We start from the raw sequence: 21,864 nt of genomic DNA, 5'->3' as shown, positions 1-21,864 counted from the left end.
CTTGGTGGAGTGCCAACTTAATTCTATATTTAAGTCTTGCCCTAGGTCCTATGTGTCTATTTGGGGTACTCTGTGGAAGGATTCATGGAATTCAGGGCATGATGCTCCAATTTATTATGCCTTCCCAAATTTTATAATTGTTCAGAAGCAGGTAAAGATGTAAATTAGTGCCAAGAAATCTAATATATGTAGTTACTGATTTGGGGGATATAACACGCATCTGCCCTGCAATCTAGCCTGTAACGAGTGAAGGTGATGCAATTTGGAATAAAAGTCAAAGTACATGTGAAGTACTCCAAGTGTTTTTGGCTTAATTTAAGGAATAGAGAGCATATATGTCTGTGTAAATATACACACATATATAATATATATACATATACATGAACAATATACATGAAGTTTATAAATATATATGTATGTCTTTACATACAGACAGGATCTGCTTCTGAATTAGATATATTTATGGAATTCCAAGAATCTTAACTTTTAATCAACTTCATTAACAAATTCTACCTGCCCTAAAGTTTTTTTTATCAGAACTGCCAAGACCTAAAGTAAAATAAATAGAGAATGAGCCTTCAATTGGGTGAATCAAGTTATGACCTCCACTACTTTCCTCACGTAATTACATGAAGCATTTCATTAGAAGACATATTATAATTGACAAGTCATCATAAAACTGAAAAATCACATTTTCATAACAATGAACTTTAAAATTCAAAAATCTTTATATACCAACACAATTCATTTCTGCCCTCCATGAAAGGGGAAAAGACTTTTAATGCCTTGCTCTCCTCATTATGTTTATCTCCTATCCACTAGACTTCTAAGCCATATTTTAGTTTCATGAATAGCAAAGGCAGATTTAGAGGAAATATCAGTTAGGATGACATCCTTAACTTGTACTCAAGGGAAACTCAAACTAAATGCACAGCCTCTTTTATTCCAAAGTACATTTCCTTTAAACACAACTTTCTTATCTTGCAGTGTCTGCTTTCTTTGATTTATCCTCAATTTCCAGAAGCTATTTACACCTGTTCAAAATCAAGAGCATTATGTACTTGGGAATAATTTAAACCAATTTCATGAATACATCTGACTGAGCAGAAGTTCCAGCAAAGATGGCCAGCAAAATTATACTATCACAGGATTTTAGAACTAGAAGGGGCATCAGAATACAGCCTATCACTAACAATGCTTTTGTATAGCATTGTAAGATTTTACAAGTACTTTCATTTCATCAATCCTATAAGGTCAGCAATACAAATATTATCCTCAAGTCACAGAAAATGAAGCTTAAACACCAAGATGTTAAATGACGTGCTCAGGGTAACAAAGCTATTCAGTCTGGAAGCTGGGATTGGATCCAAGTTCTTTTGAGGCTGTGTACAGTTGTTTTTGCATTTAGTGCAATTATTATACATGGCTCACTAACACAGTGAACCCAAATGCATGACTTTCTGACATATATACACTGCTTGATACATTCTGAAAATATGATTTTAAGGAAAGCCCTTCTTAAAAATTAAAGTACTATATTGATGTGAGATAATGGTGTTAATAACTGGTGTTTGTATCAATTGGTACTAATATTCTATGAATGACTCAGAATGACTGATTCCTTCCATCACACTGAAAACAGAACAATTGACTATGCAGTCACCAAATCCTGTGGTACCTCCAGTCTTATGAAATATCCTGATTTCCCACAGGATGGAGGTTTTCAAGGCAAGTAAACCATGGAATGCATGTGCAGAAACTGCATGTGAGTCTCTGTTAGCCTGAGTGCACACACACAATCACAGAATGAGTGATGAAAGAGGGTGTATATTATTCCTAATATGAAAACTGTTTTTTTATAGCTACCTCCACTTGTTTCTTCATCTAATAGAGGACACCCTGCTCTTCATAGATCAAAATAATACGGTATGGTAACTGAGAAAAACAGGAGGCAAGAAAGAAGCCTGGCTAAATTCACCCACTTTTGTGATTTCAAAGATAATTTCTATGTAGAAGAATCCCTGCTTAATTGCTATTTCTGCTTCTGCATCCCTGATGAAATGATTTCCCTCTTTTCAAATTTCCTTGGAAACTTTTGTCTGAATTTCATCTTTTTCCTTCACATGTTGTACTTACTTGTGTATGTGTCTTGTTCCCCTCTGTTATCTCCTCATTAGCCCCTTGAAGATTGGATCTGGGTCTGATTTCATCTTTGAAACCCCAGAACCTAGCACAGTGCCTTGTTCATAGTTAACAATGATCATTTCCTACTCCCCAAGACCATTATCTTAAGTGAACTTTGCATCTGCCCCACAGCCTAGCATAATGCTCTGCACAGAGAAGCAAATAACAAATATTGATGTGCATTTAATGAAGTGTTTACATGAATTGAATTCTATATATCTACCCTCCAAACTCTCTCAAACTCACGGTCACATTTCAAACAGCCTGCTTGCTAGTTCTATCTTGCTAGCTTCTCAAATTCAGCATGTCCTAAACCAATACATTGTTCTTCCCTAAAAGACCTATCTCTCTTCCTAATTTCTCTAGTTCTATTCATGGTATCAGTAATTCCCTAGAAAACTTGAATTCATATCAGATTGTTTCTCCATCAACCTCCTACATCCAAGCAGATGCTAAGTCCTATCCATTCTACCTCCACAGTATCTCTTACATCTGTCCCTTCTTTTCTCCCTCCCTTTCTAACCAGCCCCACTCAAACTAAACAAAACAAAGAAACCTAGTGATCAGTCTGCTAAATTATGTCCATAATTCCAGTTTAATCCTTTCCATCCTACCTTTTGCCTTGCTGCCTACATAACCTTACTCGTGAATTACTTGGATCACATTCTAATTCTACTCCTTTTTAAATTACTTAAACATTGTCCCATGCTTGATTAAAGTTTGCATTTCTTATCCTGGAATACATGCCATCTTCAGTTGGGTCCAACCCATGATTTCAATCATCTTTCACATGAACCCTGTTAGTATACCCTCTGATCTAGTCAAAGTGTCCATCAAGGTAGGATAATGAAAAGAACACTGCAGTTTGGAGTAAGAGGACCAGTCCTTCATTATGATGACAATCATCTGTATTATCTCTGTCTAATCCCAGATATAGAATTGCATGTGCCTATTTGCAACTGTAAAATTATTTGTTCTTTTTTTCTCCTATGTTCTTGCAGGTAATTCATTTATATTTTGAGAGATTCCTCCCCACGCCCCCCCCATCAACTATAATGGATTATTAAAAATCCAAAAATTCTTTTGGTTAATTGTACAAAATGTACATAAAGTAACAATCTGTATGAATGATACATCAGATCTATAATATTTGTGGTTGCCAGTTGATATGAAGGTGACATCTAAAAAAGGAATTGTGGAAAGAGGAAACTGACAAAATTCATAGAAGAAAAAATAAACTATATACTAAAGTGCCATGATAGAAAATCATTTAAAGGGTCACTACAGTTTAAGAAATGTGTGGAAGGGGCAGCCAGGTAGCACAGCGAGTAAGAGCACTGGCTCCAGTGTCAGGATGACCTGGGGATCGAATCCCAGGCTCAGACACTTAGCACCCACCCAGAAACACCTGGCCGTGTAACCTTGAGCAAGTTACTTAACCCTAATTGCTTAGGGGAGGCCAGGTGGCTCAGTGGGTAAGAGCACTGGCTCCAGTGTCAGGATGACCTGGATCAAATCTGGGTTCAGATACTTAGCTCCACACCCAGAAATAACTGGCCGTGTAACCTTGAGCAAGTTACTTAACCCCAATTGCTTTAAAAAAAAATGTGCGGAATCCTCTCTCTCTCTTTCACCTGACAAAAATATACCAACATTGATATATGATCAAATCACTCCAATAAGTAGACAATTCAGAGTTTTCACTACTTAAAATGAGAAATCTTTTTCAATTCATATAAAGTAAAACCTGGCAATATCTGACATTCTATCACTCTAGACTCTCAATTAACTGGAACTCCCATACACATTAAAAAGTTAATTGATGTTACTTTATCTAAAGTACCTTATCATAGAATATTTAAATTATAGTCAGCTTAAAATATTAATGACATATTTACCTAATCCTTTGAATTTATTTCCTTTAGTAAGTCTACACACCAGTATCCTGCACACATTCTAGTTTTAACCCCTAAATACCTAATCTCTAATAGGATCATAGATCTAAATCTAGAAGGAACCTCAGAAGACATCCATTTCAGCCTCCTCAATTTACAAATGAAAAAACTGAGGCAAAAAGGGCTAGAGTGACAATAACTTCTATAAAGTCATGCTATTAGCAAATGAGAGAAGGCTTTGAACCCTGGTTTTCTCCCTCTTAATCTATTGTTAGTAGGGGAGCTGTTTGAGTTTTTAAAAAAATGACCTGGTGATGAGGAAAATGTTTTGATTATATCTTAATTCTTTGAACATTGCTATTCCAGATTCACTAGGGTGTGCCACTATTCTTTTACCATTCCACAGACTTAGAAAATCTTATTTTCAAACCATGTGAGAAAATAAGTTTATTATGTATATAAATATGAAAACAAATAGAAAGTGTTATAATTATCTCACAGCAACAACCCTCATCCACTTTCTCTTCAAATCTTCAGTACCCTCCAGTGGGTAAGGCTAACTACACTTTCTAGTAAGATAATATTTAGGACTACTGGGGCCTATTTTTGAAACATCTAAGTAGCACTTCAGGTATAATCTGTAGCCAAGATACAGAGAGTTTCCTCAATCCAAAGCTATCAGACAAACAGTCATTGAAGCCATTACTGTGACTGTGGTAATACTATTTCTGGGGGGGAAGGGGAAAGGAGGAGGAGGAGGAGTAGAGAAGAAGAGGAAAAAGAGGAGGAGGAGGAGGGGAAGAAGCAGCAGCAGCAGCATTTTCATAGTCTTTACATTATTCAGAGTGTATAGCAAGTATTTCATCTTATCCTAACAACAACATCAGAATCTAGGGGCTACAATTGTCCCCATTTTATGTAAGAGGAAATTGAAGCATACAAACGTTAAATGACTTGCTAAGGTTGTGAGTGTGTGATGTGGGATTTGAAAAACCCAGGTCTTCCAGACTCTAGGTTCAGTATTCTATTCACTGTGCCACCAAACTGCCCCTAACCCTTCTTGTCATCTCTTGCTCACATATTCATCTGTTCTTCCCACCACTTTTAAAAGGAGTTCTCAAGATCATATATTAGGAGATCCTTAGACACCACTTGATTCAAGGTTAACACACAGAGTAATCTGCAAGAATGAGATTCAAACATACATCTCCCCTTACTGTAAATTCAGTATTTTTTTTCCTACTGTAGCAACATGACTGCCAGACTCTTAGACTATGCGTCCTTATGTAACTTATATAGTTGGTTCACTGATTAGTATGGGACTCAGGAAGATCAGATTTCAAATATGGCCTCAAACATTATCAGCTGTAGTACCTGGGGTGAGTCATTTAACTTCTTTCAGCCTGCTTCCTCATAAGTAAAATGAGCATAACAACAACAATTAGATCCCCTGTATAAATATCTATCAGAAAAGATAAGGAAGTTAAGAGAGTCTATGAAGATTTTTCAAGATAAAAAATCATTTATCTTTATGTTCTAATGGTTACTAATATAAAGATGGGAATGGGATAGGATAGCAAATACTACACTCAAAAAATAACACAGTTTATAAATCAAAGAAACAGTCTTGCAGAAAATTAAGATTTCTCATAGATACTTTCTTTAAGCAAATCAGAGAATGATAGATATGACAACCACTAAATGGTACCCCACAAATGAATGTGAATACATCCATTTATGCCTAAAAAGACAGAAAATATATGTTACAGATGTATAAGTCATGTCAGAATCAGGAATCTCTGTGTTGTCATATCACTGAATGGTTAGAGCAAAGGTCAAATACATAGCAAATTAGAAATCAGGATAAAGATCAGAAGACATAATGTGCAATTGCAATGGTGCCAACCTACCCTGATTTTATAAGATTTCCAATTCTTCTTCTCTACCACAAAAAGAATGAAAATAAAGATAAAACCATCACCATTTCCTAGAAAAGTATAATTGTTCCAAAAGAGTTGGCAGAATTAGAAGACCAAAGGAGAATGACCAGTAGACATTTTCCTTCTTTGCCAAGTAGAAATAAGAGGAAGCCAAGGTCACATCTATTCAAAGTAAAATTTTTCTTAAAATTTTAGTAGTGTTTTGTTTTTTCCCCAATTACATTTGTAGCAGCAAGCACCCTAGCATTCCCATAATAGCTGCTACCAAAGGTTCTTAGATATGTTTTTCTAAAAGAAAGTAACATTTACCTAGTTTAGGGGAATAAGTCAACATCCTGAACTTCAGACAATACAAACAGAAGTTACAAGCAGAAGTTATAAGCAGAGAGAGAAACAGATCAGCAGACAAGGCTTCCAGCTGTCTGACCATTATATCCATTCCTAGTTAGTTGCCAGATAGGGAAGCACCTACATCTGGGTTTTCAAAGCCAGGGGGCTCAAAGGGTGCCCAGAGTTTCATCTGGCCAAATCACACAACTCTTCCCAAAGTGAGCCCCAAAACAAAATCTCACATGAGGGTATATATAGCCTTCTCTTGGCTCAGAGAGCATAACAACCCTCTTGACCCACTGCCCAATCACAAAGTAACAAGGTGTGGGCATTCCTGAAAAACAAGCCTCCTGCCACAGGCTCCATGTGACCACATTCAGCCTATTGGGGGCAGAATATATTTTCAAATCAGGGAAGGTCCTCATAGTCACCCAAGCCTATCAAAGGGCCAAGGTGCAAGGAAGATCTTCAGATTCTCATTCCCATAACAACATGTCAAGACAATTTTTAGCATTCATTTTACAAGACCTAGCATGTAACATTTTTCTCCCTCTCTCCCCTCTCCTGAAAAAGCTAGGTAATTTGATAAAGGATATACATGTGCTATCATGTAAAGTATATTTCCATATTACAGCTGTAAAAGAAGAAACAAATTAAAAGTGGAAAAAACTCAACAAAGAATAAAGTAAGTGAAAAAAACATGCTTCAATTTGCATTCAGAGTCCATCAATTCCTTATCTGGATGTGGATAGCATTTTCCTTTGCCAGTCTTTTGTACTTCTCTAGGATCACCGAGTTTCTGAGAAGAGCTGAGTCATTCATAGTGTGACATCACACAATATTGCTGATATTGTGTACATTTTCCTGGTTGTGCTCATTTAACTTTGCTTCAGTTCATATAAGTCTTTCTTGGTTTTCCTGTATGCTTCCTGTGGAACTGTTAATAGTATTCAATTATATTCATATCCCACAGTTTGTTCAGCCATTCCTTAAGTGATGGGCATCCCCTCAATTTCTAATATTTAGCTGCCACAAAAAGGGCTACTATAAATATTTTTTGCACATGTAGGTCCTTTTTGCACATGTAGATCTCTTTGGGATACAGACCTAGGAATGGCATTGCTGGATCAAATGGTATGCACAGTTTGATTGCCCTTTGGACATTATTATACAATTAAGCAGAATCCTTCCTTAAAATGAATGAATAATTGAATGAATGAATATGCCATGAGATTATGAACAATTCTGTGGTAATTCTCATTTTCTTCAAGATTTTCTAAACTCATGGGTGGTAGCTGAGCAACATATTACATACACTATTTCTTTCATTGCACTGGGAAATGCACTGATTAAAGTCAGTAACTTGATCATCCCATTTATGACAATTAGGTTTTTTCTCATTGTTTCCTCACTCATATTGTATCACAATTACCTGCTACAAAAAAAGAAAAAAAAAGGCTCTTTTATAAGGGACTAAAATCTGTATGAATAAGGGAGGATTCATCAAAGTCCCTATCTTCCTTATCTTTCTTTCTCTTAAATCATATTTTCCACATAGTAGCTAATTAATAATGTTTCTTGAATATTCCTTTAATACCTTTTCCCAATTATGTTAATTTCAGTTTCTTTAATATATAAATGTGTCCCATCTTAGTCAATAGTATTTATTAAAAAGCTGTACTTTCAGACATATACTTTTGATTTTATTCTATTTTATATGTATTTATTTTCTATTCATAGCCTTATGGATTTTGCCTTTTGTTTACCCTTCATTATTATTTCTTCCAGTTTCAAATAAGTTTACAATACTTTTCAGCAAAATAATAGCACCAGATGTCAAATTGCAGGTATGAGAAGGAAAAATATTCAACCCTTCCAGAATTTTTGTTTTTGAAGACTTAAAAGTGGGCACTGAAATCTTTTAACATATCTTTTTGTAAAAAAAAAAAAAAGGAAATAGTACATAATTCTACTTTCCTGTCATTCTTTTCTGCTTTAATTTGGATTTTGATAAACATCAAGAGTAGAAAGTACTAAACATATATAATTGAATGGCACACCAAGTATGTCAAGATTCTTGGAATGCACAGTGGCATAAAAGATGATTATGTTTTACTGTAACATGGGACTGGTTACTGAGAACAGTTCTTATAAAAACATTTAGAATGTTCAGCTGATGGAATTCTCACATGAACTCTGTAGCATGAACATAGATCTTCCATAAGTGGTTATAGTCCACTAATCACATCATGAAAAAAATCACTTTTGTGATTGACTATGAGGCTAGAACAAGAATATATTCAAAAGACACTAGTTAAAGTCTTGTGCTTCATCTATACTGTATACCCTTCTCACTCAGAATTATATGTTCAAGTGAGGAAGTAAGGATTGAATCCTTCTCAGGGCAAGAGTTCTCAGTTCCTAATGTCCCAATCAATGTTGCCTTGGTGTGCCCCTCAAGTACATGGCCCTGTTATCACATCAATTCTTTCTGATTTTAAGTAAAAGACATCCCAGAGGGCTTTGACTTCATGATTTTTTAAAAGATAAGGAGAGTGAGATAAGAAAAGATTTAGGAGTTGAGTTCATTCTGGGTTTTTTAGTCAGTCAGTCCATCATCAAGGTCTCACAGAACTATTTTCAGGACACAGGTAAAATATAGTTATTCACAGGATAATATCTTTTCATATATAAAGCTGTTGGGAAAAATGCTGGGTAGAAAACTGCCATGTCTGAGCCTAGTTTCCTCAGGGACAGAATTGGAATAGAGCAGAGTGTGCCCCAGATTTGAACAGAAATGTGTATATTTGAGTTCTTGCTGTGTCTTTTAAGGAAATAATCCCTTATAAAAGACAATTATGTTAATTAGTTAGATGAAGTGGAGTTCTAATTAATGGCAGTTAAAATGGAGGAATATCAAAATAGAGGCTACATTTAATAATAGAGAAACAATACCCCAAAATCTCAGGGGTACTACTAAAATCTTTACAGGGTGTACCCTTCCATATACTAAAAGAATGAGATTAGATTAATTGCTAATAGACCCAGCTTCCTATCAGTAAACTTGAATCCTTCCATTATCCATTTTAGCCCTTTATTTTTCTAAATAAAAATTCAATTATCCTTTTTGATTGGTTGACTTTGGCTATGTCGGTTGAGTTAAAGCCTAATGGAAATAGCTTGATGAGGACTTAATAAATTGCTCTGATTTCCCTTCCTCTGTGATGTTCCTGATAGGGAGGTGAAGTAAGAATTGAATGTTAGGGGAAGATATCCCATTAGGTAGTTTTATTTTTATTGTAGAGGTATTGCTTCTATACATATATCACTGAACAATATTGCAGGTTTAAGAAGTTTTAATACACGTATCTTTCTATATAGAATCACAAATAAAGTAGCTTTTGAGACTAATAATTGGTTCATGTAGTCCCTACTGAATCAGGAATATTAAATGTTATGATAAAAAGTATTGCAGCAGGTAGTTATGAGAATTTATCTATTATGAAACTCAGAAAAAAGGTGGAAGTGACATGATAGCCAGTATTTATTTTCCTATGTTATGAGGAAAACAAGAATGGCATTGCTATCTCCATGAATACTTTAATAAGAAGATACACAATTGCAATTAAGTTTATGATACCATCTGTTACTATGTTTAAAAAATTAGCATCATAGGAATTTTAGTTCTTTTGATGGGAAATTAATGCCTTGACATTGCAAGAAAAAAGAAAAAACAAAACTAAATCATTTCTGCTGTTTAATTTTAATAAAAATTGGTTGTATAATTCTAGATAATTTATAGTTGGATATATTAGATACTGGTTCTTTTAATGACATTGTAAATCAATTCTTGAGTCAATGAATATTTATTAAGCCCCTACTATGTGCCATGCACTGGAGATACAAAGAAAGGCAAAAAAAAACAATCTAATCTCTCTCTCTTTCTCTGTCTCTCTGTCTCTGTCTCTGTCTCTGTCTCTCTGTCTCTCTGTCTCTCTGTCTCTCTCTCCCTCTCTCTCTCTCTCTCTCTCTCTCTCTCTCTCTCTCTCTCTCTCTCCATCCTCTGCAAAGAGACAGAGGGAAAACTGGAAAAGGCGTTCCTGAGGAGGTGCAAATTTATGATTTGATGTGATCTTGCAGGAGAAGTTTCTGGAAACATGATGAAGTCCAGGCCATCAACTGGGTGGAAAAGGATATCATGCATGCATTAGACATTAGTCATAAATATGCTGCAATAATATTTGTAAAGCATTTATTACAGTGTCTGGCACATAGCAGTGTTATGTAAATAAATCCTCATTCTCTTCCTCACCTTCCCTGGAATTATGAGGAATCCCTTTGAATATGACTCAAAGTTGGCCAAGGGATATTATATGCGAACTCACTAGGGTTTGAGGTATCTAGACTTATTCATTCTTCCCATGGCTCTCCATCTGTTGTAAAATTACATTTCTTTCCCGATGATTTTAATTTCTATGAAAACTAATATGTACTGTAGTCATTGGTCCCACTGACTCAAGTGAACCAATTTGTAAACATCTGGTGATAACATAAAGAACTGCTCCATGGAATGGTATAATCCAGGAATTTAAACCTTAAAACAAAGGGATGGTTTGTTTTTAGCATTCTGTGCAGGAACTTGTTTAAACAATAACTACATTTCAGTGCAATTGCTTTCCATAGTAATTCTGTGTATCTTAAATTATATATTTAGTATTATTCAGAGAAGGGATTCATAGGCTTCACTATTCTGCCAGTGGAGCCCATTACACACACACACACACACACATACACACACACACACACAAACATGCACAAAATGGTGAACCCTTGCCTAATGGAAGGAAGTCAAGGACAGTTAGCTGATCACAGAGCTTTCTTAATACCCAATAAGGACTGAGTAATCAAAGTTTGAGAGATTTCAAAAGGGAAACAAGGAGGAAATTTAAGGTTAGTTAGAATGCCCTACTAAAAGAAGATCTAGATGCTTCCACTGTGTGTCTAAAAGCACTGCCAATTCAACCTGAGAGGTCAACATCTCATACATTGAGAAGGATGATAATGATGCTGTCAGGTACTATATAAATGGCTAACCTAACTTAGAAAAAAAAAACAACGCACATCCTTTTTGTTGTTGTTTTTGCTATTTTCAGAATATTTATATTCATTGGGCTTCTAAATATCTTTGTATAAATAAATTCAAGACTTTATGCTAAAATCTCATCTTAAAATTCTATTTTGACTCACAAAAGGCTGTTTCATTTTGTTCATATATTCATAATTCCCATTATGGCATATTGAGTCAACATTGTCCTAGAATCAGGAAGATATGTGTTCATTTCCTGTCTCTGTAACATACCATGTCACCCTAAGTATGTCATTTAACCTCTCAATTTCTACAGGGATCTTTCAAAGGCTAAGTGTAATTGATAGGATGAAAGTCTTTTCCTTTACCAGTAATATCAAAGATCTAGTTTTACTTTTTTTTTTAAAAAAGTTCACCCATTGCATCTGAGCACCAGAAAATTAATTGATTTATTTAGAAGCTATCACAAGATTAATGCCAATTACCTGGATATTTAATTAAGCTTGCCTCATTCTCCTCTTCTCTTTAACAATGACAACAAGTATACCTCAATGTCAGCTTCTTATCTACTTCCTTCAGCTTTTACATACAATAAAGTGCCAGTCCTTTCTTCGTACTTCAGATCTGCTTTCTTCCATGTCACAAAAGATAAATTCTTACAGCACCACTGACAACATCACAGTTTTGAAAATGCATCCACCCGTTTCCTTATAAATAGTACAGTCATTCATTTTAATCCATCTTCTTCTGCCCATCAATCTAATGTCAAACTTACAAGTTCAAGGATGCAATTTCCTGTACTTCCAGGAAAAAATCCAGGAGTACAAAAGTGAACTCCCCCTACCCCATTATTATAAAGGTATTCACTGTGATTCATAAGTTGTCCATCTCAAAGCAGTTTTATTTTGTAATACTTATATGGTTGATGTGGCATTTGAGGATTGATGACCATTTAACGACAAAAACATTGTCCCTGCTCCTTAATGAAGAACTATGTGAAATTTCAATTCTGAATTGCACACCTCTGTATGCTTAATACATTTCAATTCAGTATACATTTAATAGAACTCTAGATGCTAGAATGATCCTTTCAGTTGCTCCCCATTTTTGTATCCTCTCAAACCATCAGTAACAGAATCTTCACCTAAATTAGTTTAGTACAGTCTAAGGAAGAAAGAACTTGCTGAGCGTTTCTAGAAAGAAAGAAAGGTTTCTGGGGAAGGATGCTAACTAAAACAACTTGCAAAAAATGATATTTGCTACCAGTTAGACATTTGAGTCAAAGAGATCACCATTTGTGTTAAAGGAAATATGGGATTCTGAAGCGAATTTAGAAAGGATCATGTTAGAATCTGATCTTTCTGCCCTTCTAGGTAGGGTAACAGAAAAAAAGATTAATATGAACCAAACCCAGCCTCCCGACCACATACACACAAATGACTATAATATACCCATGTGAGTATATTAGGCTTGATAATAATACACCAGCCATCCTAGTCAGAAATCCTCCATCCAGCCAAAATGGAGAGGTTTTTACCAAAATATTTCAGTTTCAGATGTTATGCATATAAGCACGATAAATATGTCTAGGATTTACCACATTAAAATGGGTACTAGTTTGGATAACTTTTCAATTTCTGGTTGTTTCAAAACTCATTTTCCTTTTTAATAAATAGTCTATTATCCCTTTAGAAGAATATCACATGTATCTCAAAATGACATATATAGGATAAAATGGTAAGGTAATTCTGAAGGTTGTATCTGTGTGTATATTCATTTACCCTAAGATGAGCTTTTCCTTTACTCTGATTCATTATAGTATTAGGCTGAGAATTATCTCTAGATACTACACTGAGGACCACAATTCACTTCACCACAACTTCCCTGTTGACCACCAAAATGGAGTTCTAAACAGAACAACGAAACCACTATTCTTTAAACACATACATTCAACTTCTCCAAGAGAGACATTTAACAAACTTATGTAGGTCTGAAGGAAGTGTGTGTGTGTGTGTGTGTGTGTGTGTGTATGGGGGGGACATTATATATAATCACACTGAGTAAATGAAATTTGCTAGAAGTTTGCAAAGTAGGCAGAAGAGACAATGTTTTATGTCAAGAGAAATATGGGTTTACAAATTCACAACTGGATTTAATCGTTGGCTTTCAAATGCTATCATTCTGTCCTTCTAGCTAGAGTTAACAATTCAAAACTAAATAATAACAACGACAACACCAGGACAATCAACATTCCCTTTTAATCCCGTCCTCCATTCATTAGAAGTAATATGACAATGCACTGCTAGCATCTTGAGTACTTCTTTTTAAAAAATGGTCATTTACACACACCTCTTCTCCCCCCTCCATCAAGCAACATATAGACACCAAAATCAGCCTACTCACATGGCACTGTACGTAAGTAGAGGTTATCTCGAATGATCTGTTGAAGCTCATGGTCCACTGAGCCCTTCTGAAACCGCAAGTTGAGGTAATGGCGGAGATCTTTATCCACAATTCCTCCTGAAATATGACATTTTCTTAATAAAGGGAAATGGAATACAGAAAAAAAGTATTGTTAAAATTACTAGACCCTACCTTGAAAAGAATTTATATCCATTTATGATATATTCATGTATAAAAATAATCACAAACTTTTAAATAAGCTTTTAAAGAGCTAGAGAAGTACAAGAAACTGTTCTACAAATTAAGCACTAATAAGTTTCTACTTAAATTATGTTGTTAAAACTTTCATGGAACTACTTAAATATTTTCTTAGCTTACTTAGATAAGAATATTTCAGGCACTAAACCACAAATAGGAGAGTACACCCACTTCTTTGTAACTTAAATTTCAAAAATAAGCTGTCCTATATTCAAATTTTGATTATAGCTATTTATAACAAGATTCGGTTGTAAATATTTAGCTTGAATTCCAATGTTATTTTATTTTGGCTTTCAGAAATTAAAATAATCTTAAATGTATTATAATCAATTGAAAAAGTAAACTAGTAAAGAGATCAGGCAGGGATCTAAGGATTTTTATATTGGTAAAATCATTTTTCTTTGGCTTTTTCATCTTTAAAAGGCTAGTATCTTTCTGATTTTTACATATTTGCAAAGCATAGATAAATATTAGTAAAGCCTCGGTATTCTGGAAAAATTTGAGGAATAGGTAAATTAATGGAATGCCATAAATTCTAAGTCAAGAAACATTGTTAATACATATGCAATAACTAAATCTTTGCCAATCTAGTGTTGTCTGAAAGTCTCTGATTTGATGTCTTAGACATTACTTAACACTAGCCTAACAAAGCAAGAGATAGTTTGGTGTAGTAGAACGAGAGTAGGTCCTTAAGACACAGGTTATCTATATGTCTCTGGACAAGTCACCTAATTTAGGGCTTTAGGCAAATCTCTAAGATTAGCATGTGTAGAAAAGGTTCTGATTTGCATTAATAGAGGGAATTTCTTCACTTGGCAATTCTCTATCTTAAATAACAAAGTGATTGCATAAGTGCTCAAAAACAATGATTTTAATTCAGTAAATATCCCATATACTTATTCACATTATTCAAATTCTTACAGAAAATGTTAATTCTGATTTATTAACTTAACATCAAAACATGCAATGAGTAAAATCAGAATTACAGGGATATTTTTGACAACTTTTAGGTGAAATATGGAGGAAATGGGATTTAAATATCAGAATTCATAAATCTGATTGAGACATTTTGTCATATTAAATATGTACATCAAGATCACTGCTGTATTTTTGTTAATAAAATATTTGTACAATGATAACCCCAAGAGGTTTAGAATGCAAAACATACACTGAACTGTCTGAAATAGCTAAGAAAAAGCAAATATAAATAGAAACTAGTGCAAAAATTACTTTAGGACCATAGATTCAAATCCTGACACTCATCTCAAGCAAACCTGCACTTAAAACAGGAGAAATAAGTAATATTAGCATGTTACCTAGTCACCCTGCTGGCATTTAGGAAATAAACCAAATAAAACTTAAACTGTTTATTTGTATTTGTAGATTATGTCATAGTTCAATATGTAAAATAGTTTGATATATAATTACAGTGAGATCCCCTGTCAAAATATTGTCTCCAAATAGAAAGTTTTCCATACTAGCTTGAACAAATACTCAAAATTATTATATAATCCATTTAAGACTGAAACATGGTAATGGAAAACAAAATGCATTACTCTCTGCATTTGCATGAATATTATTTACTAGACTCTTATGGCATGAATCTTTCCAAATTCTTTTACTTAATATGAAAAGAAATGTAATTCATTCAACTTTAATGAAATTCTCTCTAAAGAAACTGAGTCATGGGAAGGTAGGTGTCCCACTGTATAGAGCATGGGCCCTGGAGTCAGGAGGACCTGAGTTTAAATCTGGCCTCAGACATTAAACATGTATTAGCCATGTGACATTAGGCAAGTCACATAACCCCAACTGCCCTGTCTTGAACCTACCAAATAGTTATCTTTGTTAATCTCCATGCCTTGTATGCATTTCTGACTTGCATGTATCCACCCTGAAACAATGAACCCAATACCTGGAAAGCAAGTTTTCCTTGACTGGTACCTGGGCAGAGAAACATACTATGTTCACCCTTGCTAACTCATCATTGAGTCTGAGTCTAAGGAAAGGAAGCTTGCAAATCCATTCTGCCTGCAATTAGAATCAGCTGGCCTTCAAGGACTTGCCTACCATTTGCTGTTCTAACCTCTGTACCAAAGTATTGTGTGTATCCTTGAGAGAAGAAGCCGAATGTGTTGTAATTTTCATGATATGTTGTAACAATAAAGTATTTCTAATGGTTTCATCACAAAAAAATATAGGAACAATCAGCTGGCCTTTCTTGATTAGTCAGGAGAAGAGAAAGTCCTCTAGTTCTTCCTTTCCTACTCCCTTTCTTTCCCTCTGAAAAAGTGGAATATATCCAATGATGAAGATGCTTTTTGGCAGCCTGAGAAAATGCCAGCTTTAGAACAACAGATGTAATCTGCCACCTGACATAAACTAGAATCACTCACCTTATGGGAATAGCACTGATAAAAACACATTTAGTAACCTACACAGATTTCTGCTTCTGGGAATCTATTTTCACTTTAAAACTACATTTTTTCTAATGTATATGCATTGCAGCTGCCCTCTCAAATGGTAGATGAAAAGAGCAATCCTTGATTTTCCCCTGCTATAAATTTAATTGACTAGACACATCTCTTTTTCAGGTAAAATGATCTATAGACTTCCCCACAGATTCAAGAACACTGTCATTGACAAGAAATTCCTCTGAGTTAAAAACAAAACAAAACTGAACCACCTGCATTTATTAAATTGATTTGATACAAATTATAATGCAAACTGCAAATTATCAATTATTCTTTGAGAGACATTTAACACATTCTATTACACTCATATTATATCTTTATTTGAAGTTCATTGAAAACTCTTTGCAAAGCATGGCAGTATTATTCATGCTATGTTATGGTGTCTATATTATTTCTTCCTCTTTGAAAACTAGTCAGAATTAAAACAAAACAAAACAAAACAAATCAAAGCTTGGTGACACAGTGATAACAGTGGAGCTGGTAAATAAAACCCATGCTTCTAATCTGCCAGATTGTGACTGGTCACTGAACCCTATCACTACCTCTTCCCCAGAACCCTTCCCCTGACACCAAAGTTTGTCATCTGAAGAGTCTAAAAGTGGCATAATTCCCTTGCTTCCTTAAAGTTACCTTTTATGTGGGGTTCCTCTATCAAAATACAAATGAAAATCCCCTTATTGTTTCTGGTTTAGGAGCCCAAATGGTAAGATTAGAACTCACAAATGGATCTCCTTTATGTACTGATTAAAGTAGTATTTCACTTTAAAAGGGGTGGCCAGCTCACTAATGCCAAAAATCCTTCCAGGCATACATATCACAATTTATCCACAACTTCTTCACATTTCAAAGAGCTCAAACAGCAGCCAGTATTTATCTAGAACTTTTAACATTTGCAGAGGTATTTAAGTATATTGTCTCATTTGTTTCTCATAACTCTAAGAAGACTATGCTTCCATTATCCTCATTTTACGAATGAAAAAAAAAACATTGAGGCAAAGCCCTGAAGTTAAGTTACTTACCCATAGTCCCACAATCTAATTCTTAAGGCAGGATTCAAATTCAAGTTGTTCTGACTCAAAGCTTACCTTTCTATCTCCTATTTATGCCACTTTACTGGAATAAAGCCTTCCTCTTGGTCGTGTATACATATGTGTGTGTGTGTGTGGGGGGGGGGATTACCTTTATTTCTCATGGAACATAATCAAATGAGAGAGCTGAGGTTTCTCAAACAAAGTTAGCTTTTCCAGAGAACAAACCTGGAGGAAATGTTATCAAATACTGTAGATGACGCTACCGTGTCTTATTTTCTCAGCGTTCTGAGATTAGATGTGTTTCCACAGCGAGCAAGCTTGTAGTAACCAGAATGATTTCAGAGTGTGTATCTCCAGTCACAAATAACTTGTATGAGTGTTATATAATTGGGTTGACATATTTTTCCTCCCCCTTCCTGGAGGTGAGAGGTCCCCAGGTGTTACACATTGCATGTGTTTTCTGAATGCACCGATCAGTTGAGTTGACTTTTTTTCCCCCCTTCTCTCACCTCACCCCACCCCCTCCATAACACATGCATGTACAGGCGTGTTCCTTGGGGATCAGTCAGACAAGGGGAGGCAGTTAAAGGAAGAGTGGGAGAGGGGAGGGGCAGATGGACCTCAAACTGCCCATAGCCCCTTCTTCTGACTCCAAGTTTTTTTTTTAATATTTACTATTATTTAGCAATCTTCAGTTCCACAAGTTTTTGAGTTCCAAATTTTCTCTCCCCTCTTTTCCCCTCCCTCTACATGGTAGCATGCAATCCGATATGTGTTCTACATAAACCTTCACATTAAACATTAGTCAAGTTGTAAAGAAGAATTATAACCAATGGAATGAATAACAGGGAAGAAGAAACAAATTAAAATGAAAAAGAGAGAGCAAGTAGTTTGCTTAGATCTGCATTCAGACTCTGTAATTCTTTCTCTGGATGTGGATAGCCCTTTCCATCATGAATCCGTTGGGATTGTCTTATAACCTTGCATTGCTGAGAGGAGTCTAGTCTATCCAAGTTAGACACATAAGATGTATCTGTAATTGTGTACAAAATTCTCTTGGTTCTGCTCTCCTCATTCAGCATCAGTTTATATAAGTCTCTCCAGGTTATTATGAAGTCCGTCTGCTCCTCATTTCTTATAACACAATAGTATTCCATTACAGTCATATACCACAACTTGTTCAGTCATTCCCCAACTGATGGGCATCCCCTCAATTTCCAATTCTTTGCCACCACATAATGAGTTACTGGTCCTCCTCCCACTTGTATGGTCTCTTTGGGCTACAGCTCTAGAAGTGGTATTGCTGGGTCAAAGGGTATGCATATTTCTATAGCCCTTTGGGCATAGTTCCAAATTGCTCTCCTGACTCCCAGTTTTTAATAATTTTTGAGTGTAACAGTACCACACTTGGGCAATCTTGTCCTCACTTGTAACATGACAAAACATTTCCTTTTTTAGTCATTTTTTTTATTAGATTCTGTGTGTTCCATCAATTTTTGGAAGCAAACTATAGGTCATAATGTACATTAAGCCTATTTATGTCTACTAAGTATCTCTACATTGCCCTTCAGGTCACCTATAATATTGGTTATTGAAAGAAAATTATGTTGGGGGAGTTTAGGTGGTGCACTGTATAGAGTACCGGCCCTGGAGTTTGGCCCTGGCCAAATCTGGCCTCAGACACTTAACACAAAGAACTAGTGATGTGACCTTGGGCAAGTCACTTAACCCTAATTGCCCTCCAAAAAGAAAAAAAAAGAAAATGATGTCTCATGAGTCATAGCCAAATAGAATTTCTAGAAGAATGTGGCTGTTCAAAAGGTTAGTTTCTGTTTCAGGGAGCAACTTGGGGTCATTGAAAACATAGCACATTTTCTCAGATAAAATTTAGCTCACTCCCTTTCATATGTAGTGTCAATCTGAAATACATCTGCTGATGAATCAGCTCAATGAGCCTTTCATCCAATTGCATATCATAGTCTTGACAATAAGCACTTCACATTCACTTTGGTTTTTCTATGTGGGTAGAGAGACTGAAATCTTTGTAAGATTAAGGATTTCATTTATGCAGCTGCTTTGTTCTGGGGCTAGATGTGAGCTGTAGAATATTCTCAGCCAAAAGACTAGTGGGAAGACCCTTAAAATCTATACCTTCATTGACAGCTATCAACACACACATATATAATGTATGTGTGGGCATGTATATATATATATACATATATACATCAACATATATGTGTGTAGCTAAATCTATCATATGCACACCTATGATATCTAGATAACTATTTACAAGAAGATATTTGTATTTCTTCCAAAAACCTTACCACATCCAAGACATCCCATCTGATAGGAGTTTTATATCAGTTATTCATTTATTTATTTATTTCATTCTATATATATAAGCAGTATTATGTTTAAACTGTAAGCACACTGGGGCATTTCAGTCAATGCCCCATTCATGGTCGTACTTAGATGTATTAGGTCAAGGGAGTCTTTATATTTTGTGTGTTGGGGACCCTTTGGGAGGTCTAGTGAAACCTAAAACATCTCAGAAAAAATATTTTAAGTGAATGAAATAAAATGCACAGGATTACAAAAGAAATAATTTGTACTGATTATAGTTAGAAAATATATATTTAAATCATAGAACCCATTGACAAGAACTCCTGACTTGGGGTTCAGTGCTAAACTCACATTAATTACTACTATAGAAGTGTGCTCCATACCTATTTCTAGGGCTTCAATAATACAAAATCCTTGCATGTGCTCCTATCCAAATGTGTAGACAGTACTTTATCTTTGTCAGAAAAGCAACTCTTCATTAACCATGCTGTTTTGGAACTAGTTCATAAAAAGTAAAAGCTATAGTCAACCTTATTTAAACCATTGTTTTCCAATTTTTCAACGCACAGACTTCCTAGAAAATGTCATAATAGAGAAGAAAGCAAATCCATTTCACAGTCAATAAAAAAAGCAATCTAACTCAGAGAGCTATTACTGATATGTTATTTGATTGAGGAACAAACAAAAAGAAAGGAAGAAATGATAAGTCATTCATACACATAGATTCTACCTACAAGCAATTAATGTCATGTTTTAGTGAATGAGAACACTGGTAAAGCACTATGTTCTTTAAAACAGAATTTTGACTGACCTCAGACATGGAGAAATAAATCATGGGAAGATGAATAGATTCTGTTAGGCTCTACAGAAACACAACAGATGACACTTTTATACATAATCCATCTAATAAAATGCAGGAGTAGGCCCCTGCCCTTCTTAAGATAGGAAATCCTGTCTTTGTCATGTGATCATCAAGAAACTCATTTCATGCTAGATCTAATATAATATCAAAATCCCTAGAACTTTCACTTAGCTTTGGAGCTATTCTGGTTACATTATAAATAACAGGCCATTAAAATTAAGTACTTCCTCTAGTTAGTCCTTATTATAGCTTTCATACTAGGCCACTAATGTCTATTGCAATAGGAATTAGACCTATGGCTATAAGGTACTCCCAAATATAGAAACTCTCCCTACCAATGCAGGTTAATACTTTCTTTGCACTTTAAAATTTTGCCTAAAGTGCACTGAGAGATTCAATGACTTGTCTGGGACTAAAGAATCATTAGTTGTGAAGGGTGGGTCTTTCTGGCTCTTCTGATGCAATTGAAGCTGCATAGTGATATAACAACCCTCTATAAATTTTGTTCCACAAAGTAAAAAGCTGGAAACACTTGGTCAAAGTAACAGTTGCTTTGTATGCATGTTTTGCCCATAGTTTTAGAGAACCAAGTATATCCTTTTATCATGCTTCCACATCTTTTGTGCCTACTGTTCTTCAAATGCTAGCAGCAAGGCACATTTTGTATAGGAATAAAATATAAAGAAATACCACAAAGGATATTAAACAGTTGCAGCTCATTAAAAGATTCAAAACTGGAGAGGATAATTGCCATTTCAGAGAAAATGACAGAGATAAATGTGAGGAGGTTTATAATTTTCTCTAGCCCTAAGTATTGAAAATGGCTTTTCATCATTTCCTCCCTTTTCTTTTTCCTATTGCAGCCCACAGATGCTACAGAAGGAATACTGTTATTGTACCCTTCATAGCAAGCCCTGGCTTCAAAGTAAATTTTAAAATTCTACCTGTCTTCATTGTTCTTTTAGAGAATTCTTTGCACACTTAATGCAAAGGTTAATAAGAATAGGAAAGGTATGGGGTACAGATTTGATAGAAGGCTCAAAGAAACCGACATTCTA

The 21,864-nt window shown here is 35.1% G+C and overlaps 1 protein-coding gene across 1 annotated transcript in view; it reads right to left on the bottom strand.

The window, feature by feature from the left end:
- The window catches only part of LOC138176033 (membrane-associated guanylate kinase, WW and PDZ domain-containing protein 2-like), a 1,726,709-nt gene that overhangs the window by 1,245,436 nt on the left and 459,409 nt on the right, over window positions 1-21,864 (bottom strand). The window contains exon 2 of the mRNA XM_069106765.1: window positions 13,839-13,955. Within this exon, the coding sequence (XP_068962866.1) occupies window positions 13,839-13,955 (117 nt within the window). The remainder of the gene's footprint in view (window positions 1-13,838; window positions 13,956-21,864) is intronic.

This window comes from Petaurus breviceps, unplaced genomic scaffold, assembly GCF_028583685.1.
Source record: "Petaurus breviceps papuanus isolate PSGF00001 unplaced genomic scaffold, PetGlider_PUasm1.0 80, whole genome shotgun sequence".
NCBI lineage: Eukaryota > Metazoa > Chordata > Mammalia > Diprotodontia > Petauridae > Petaurus > Petaurus breviceps.
Note: the sequence above shows the minus strand (reverse complement) of the source record. Positions and strands in the feature narration are given on the sequence as shown.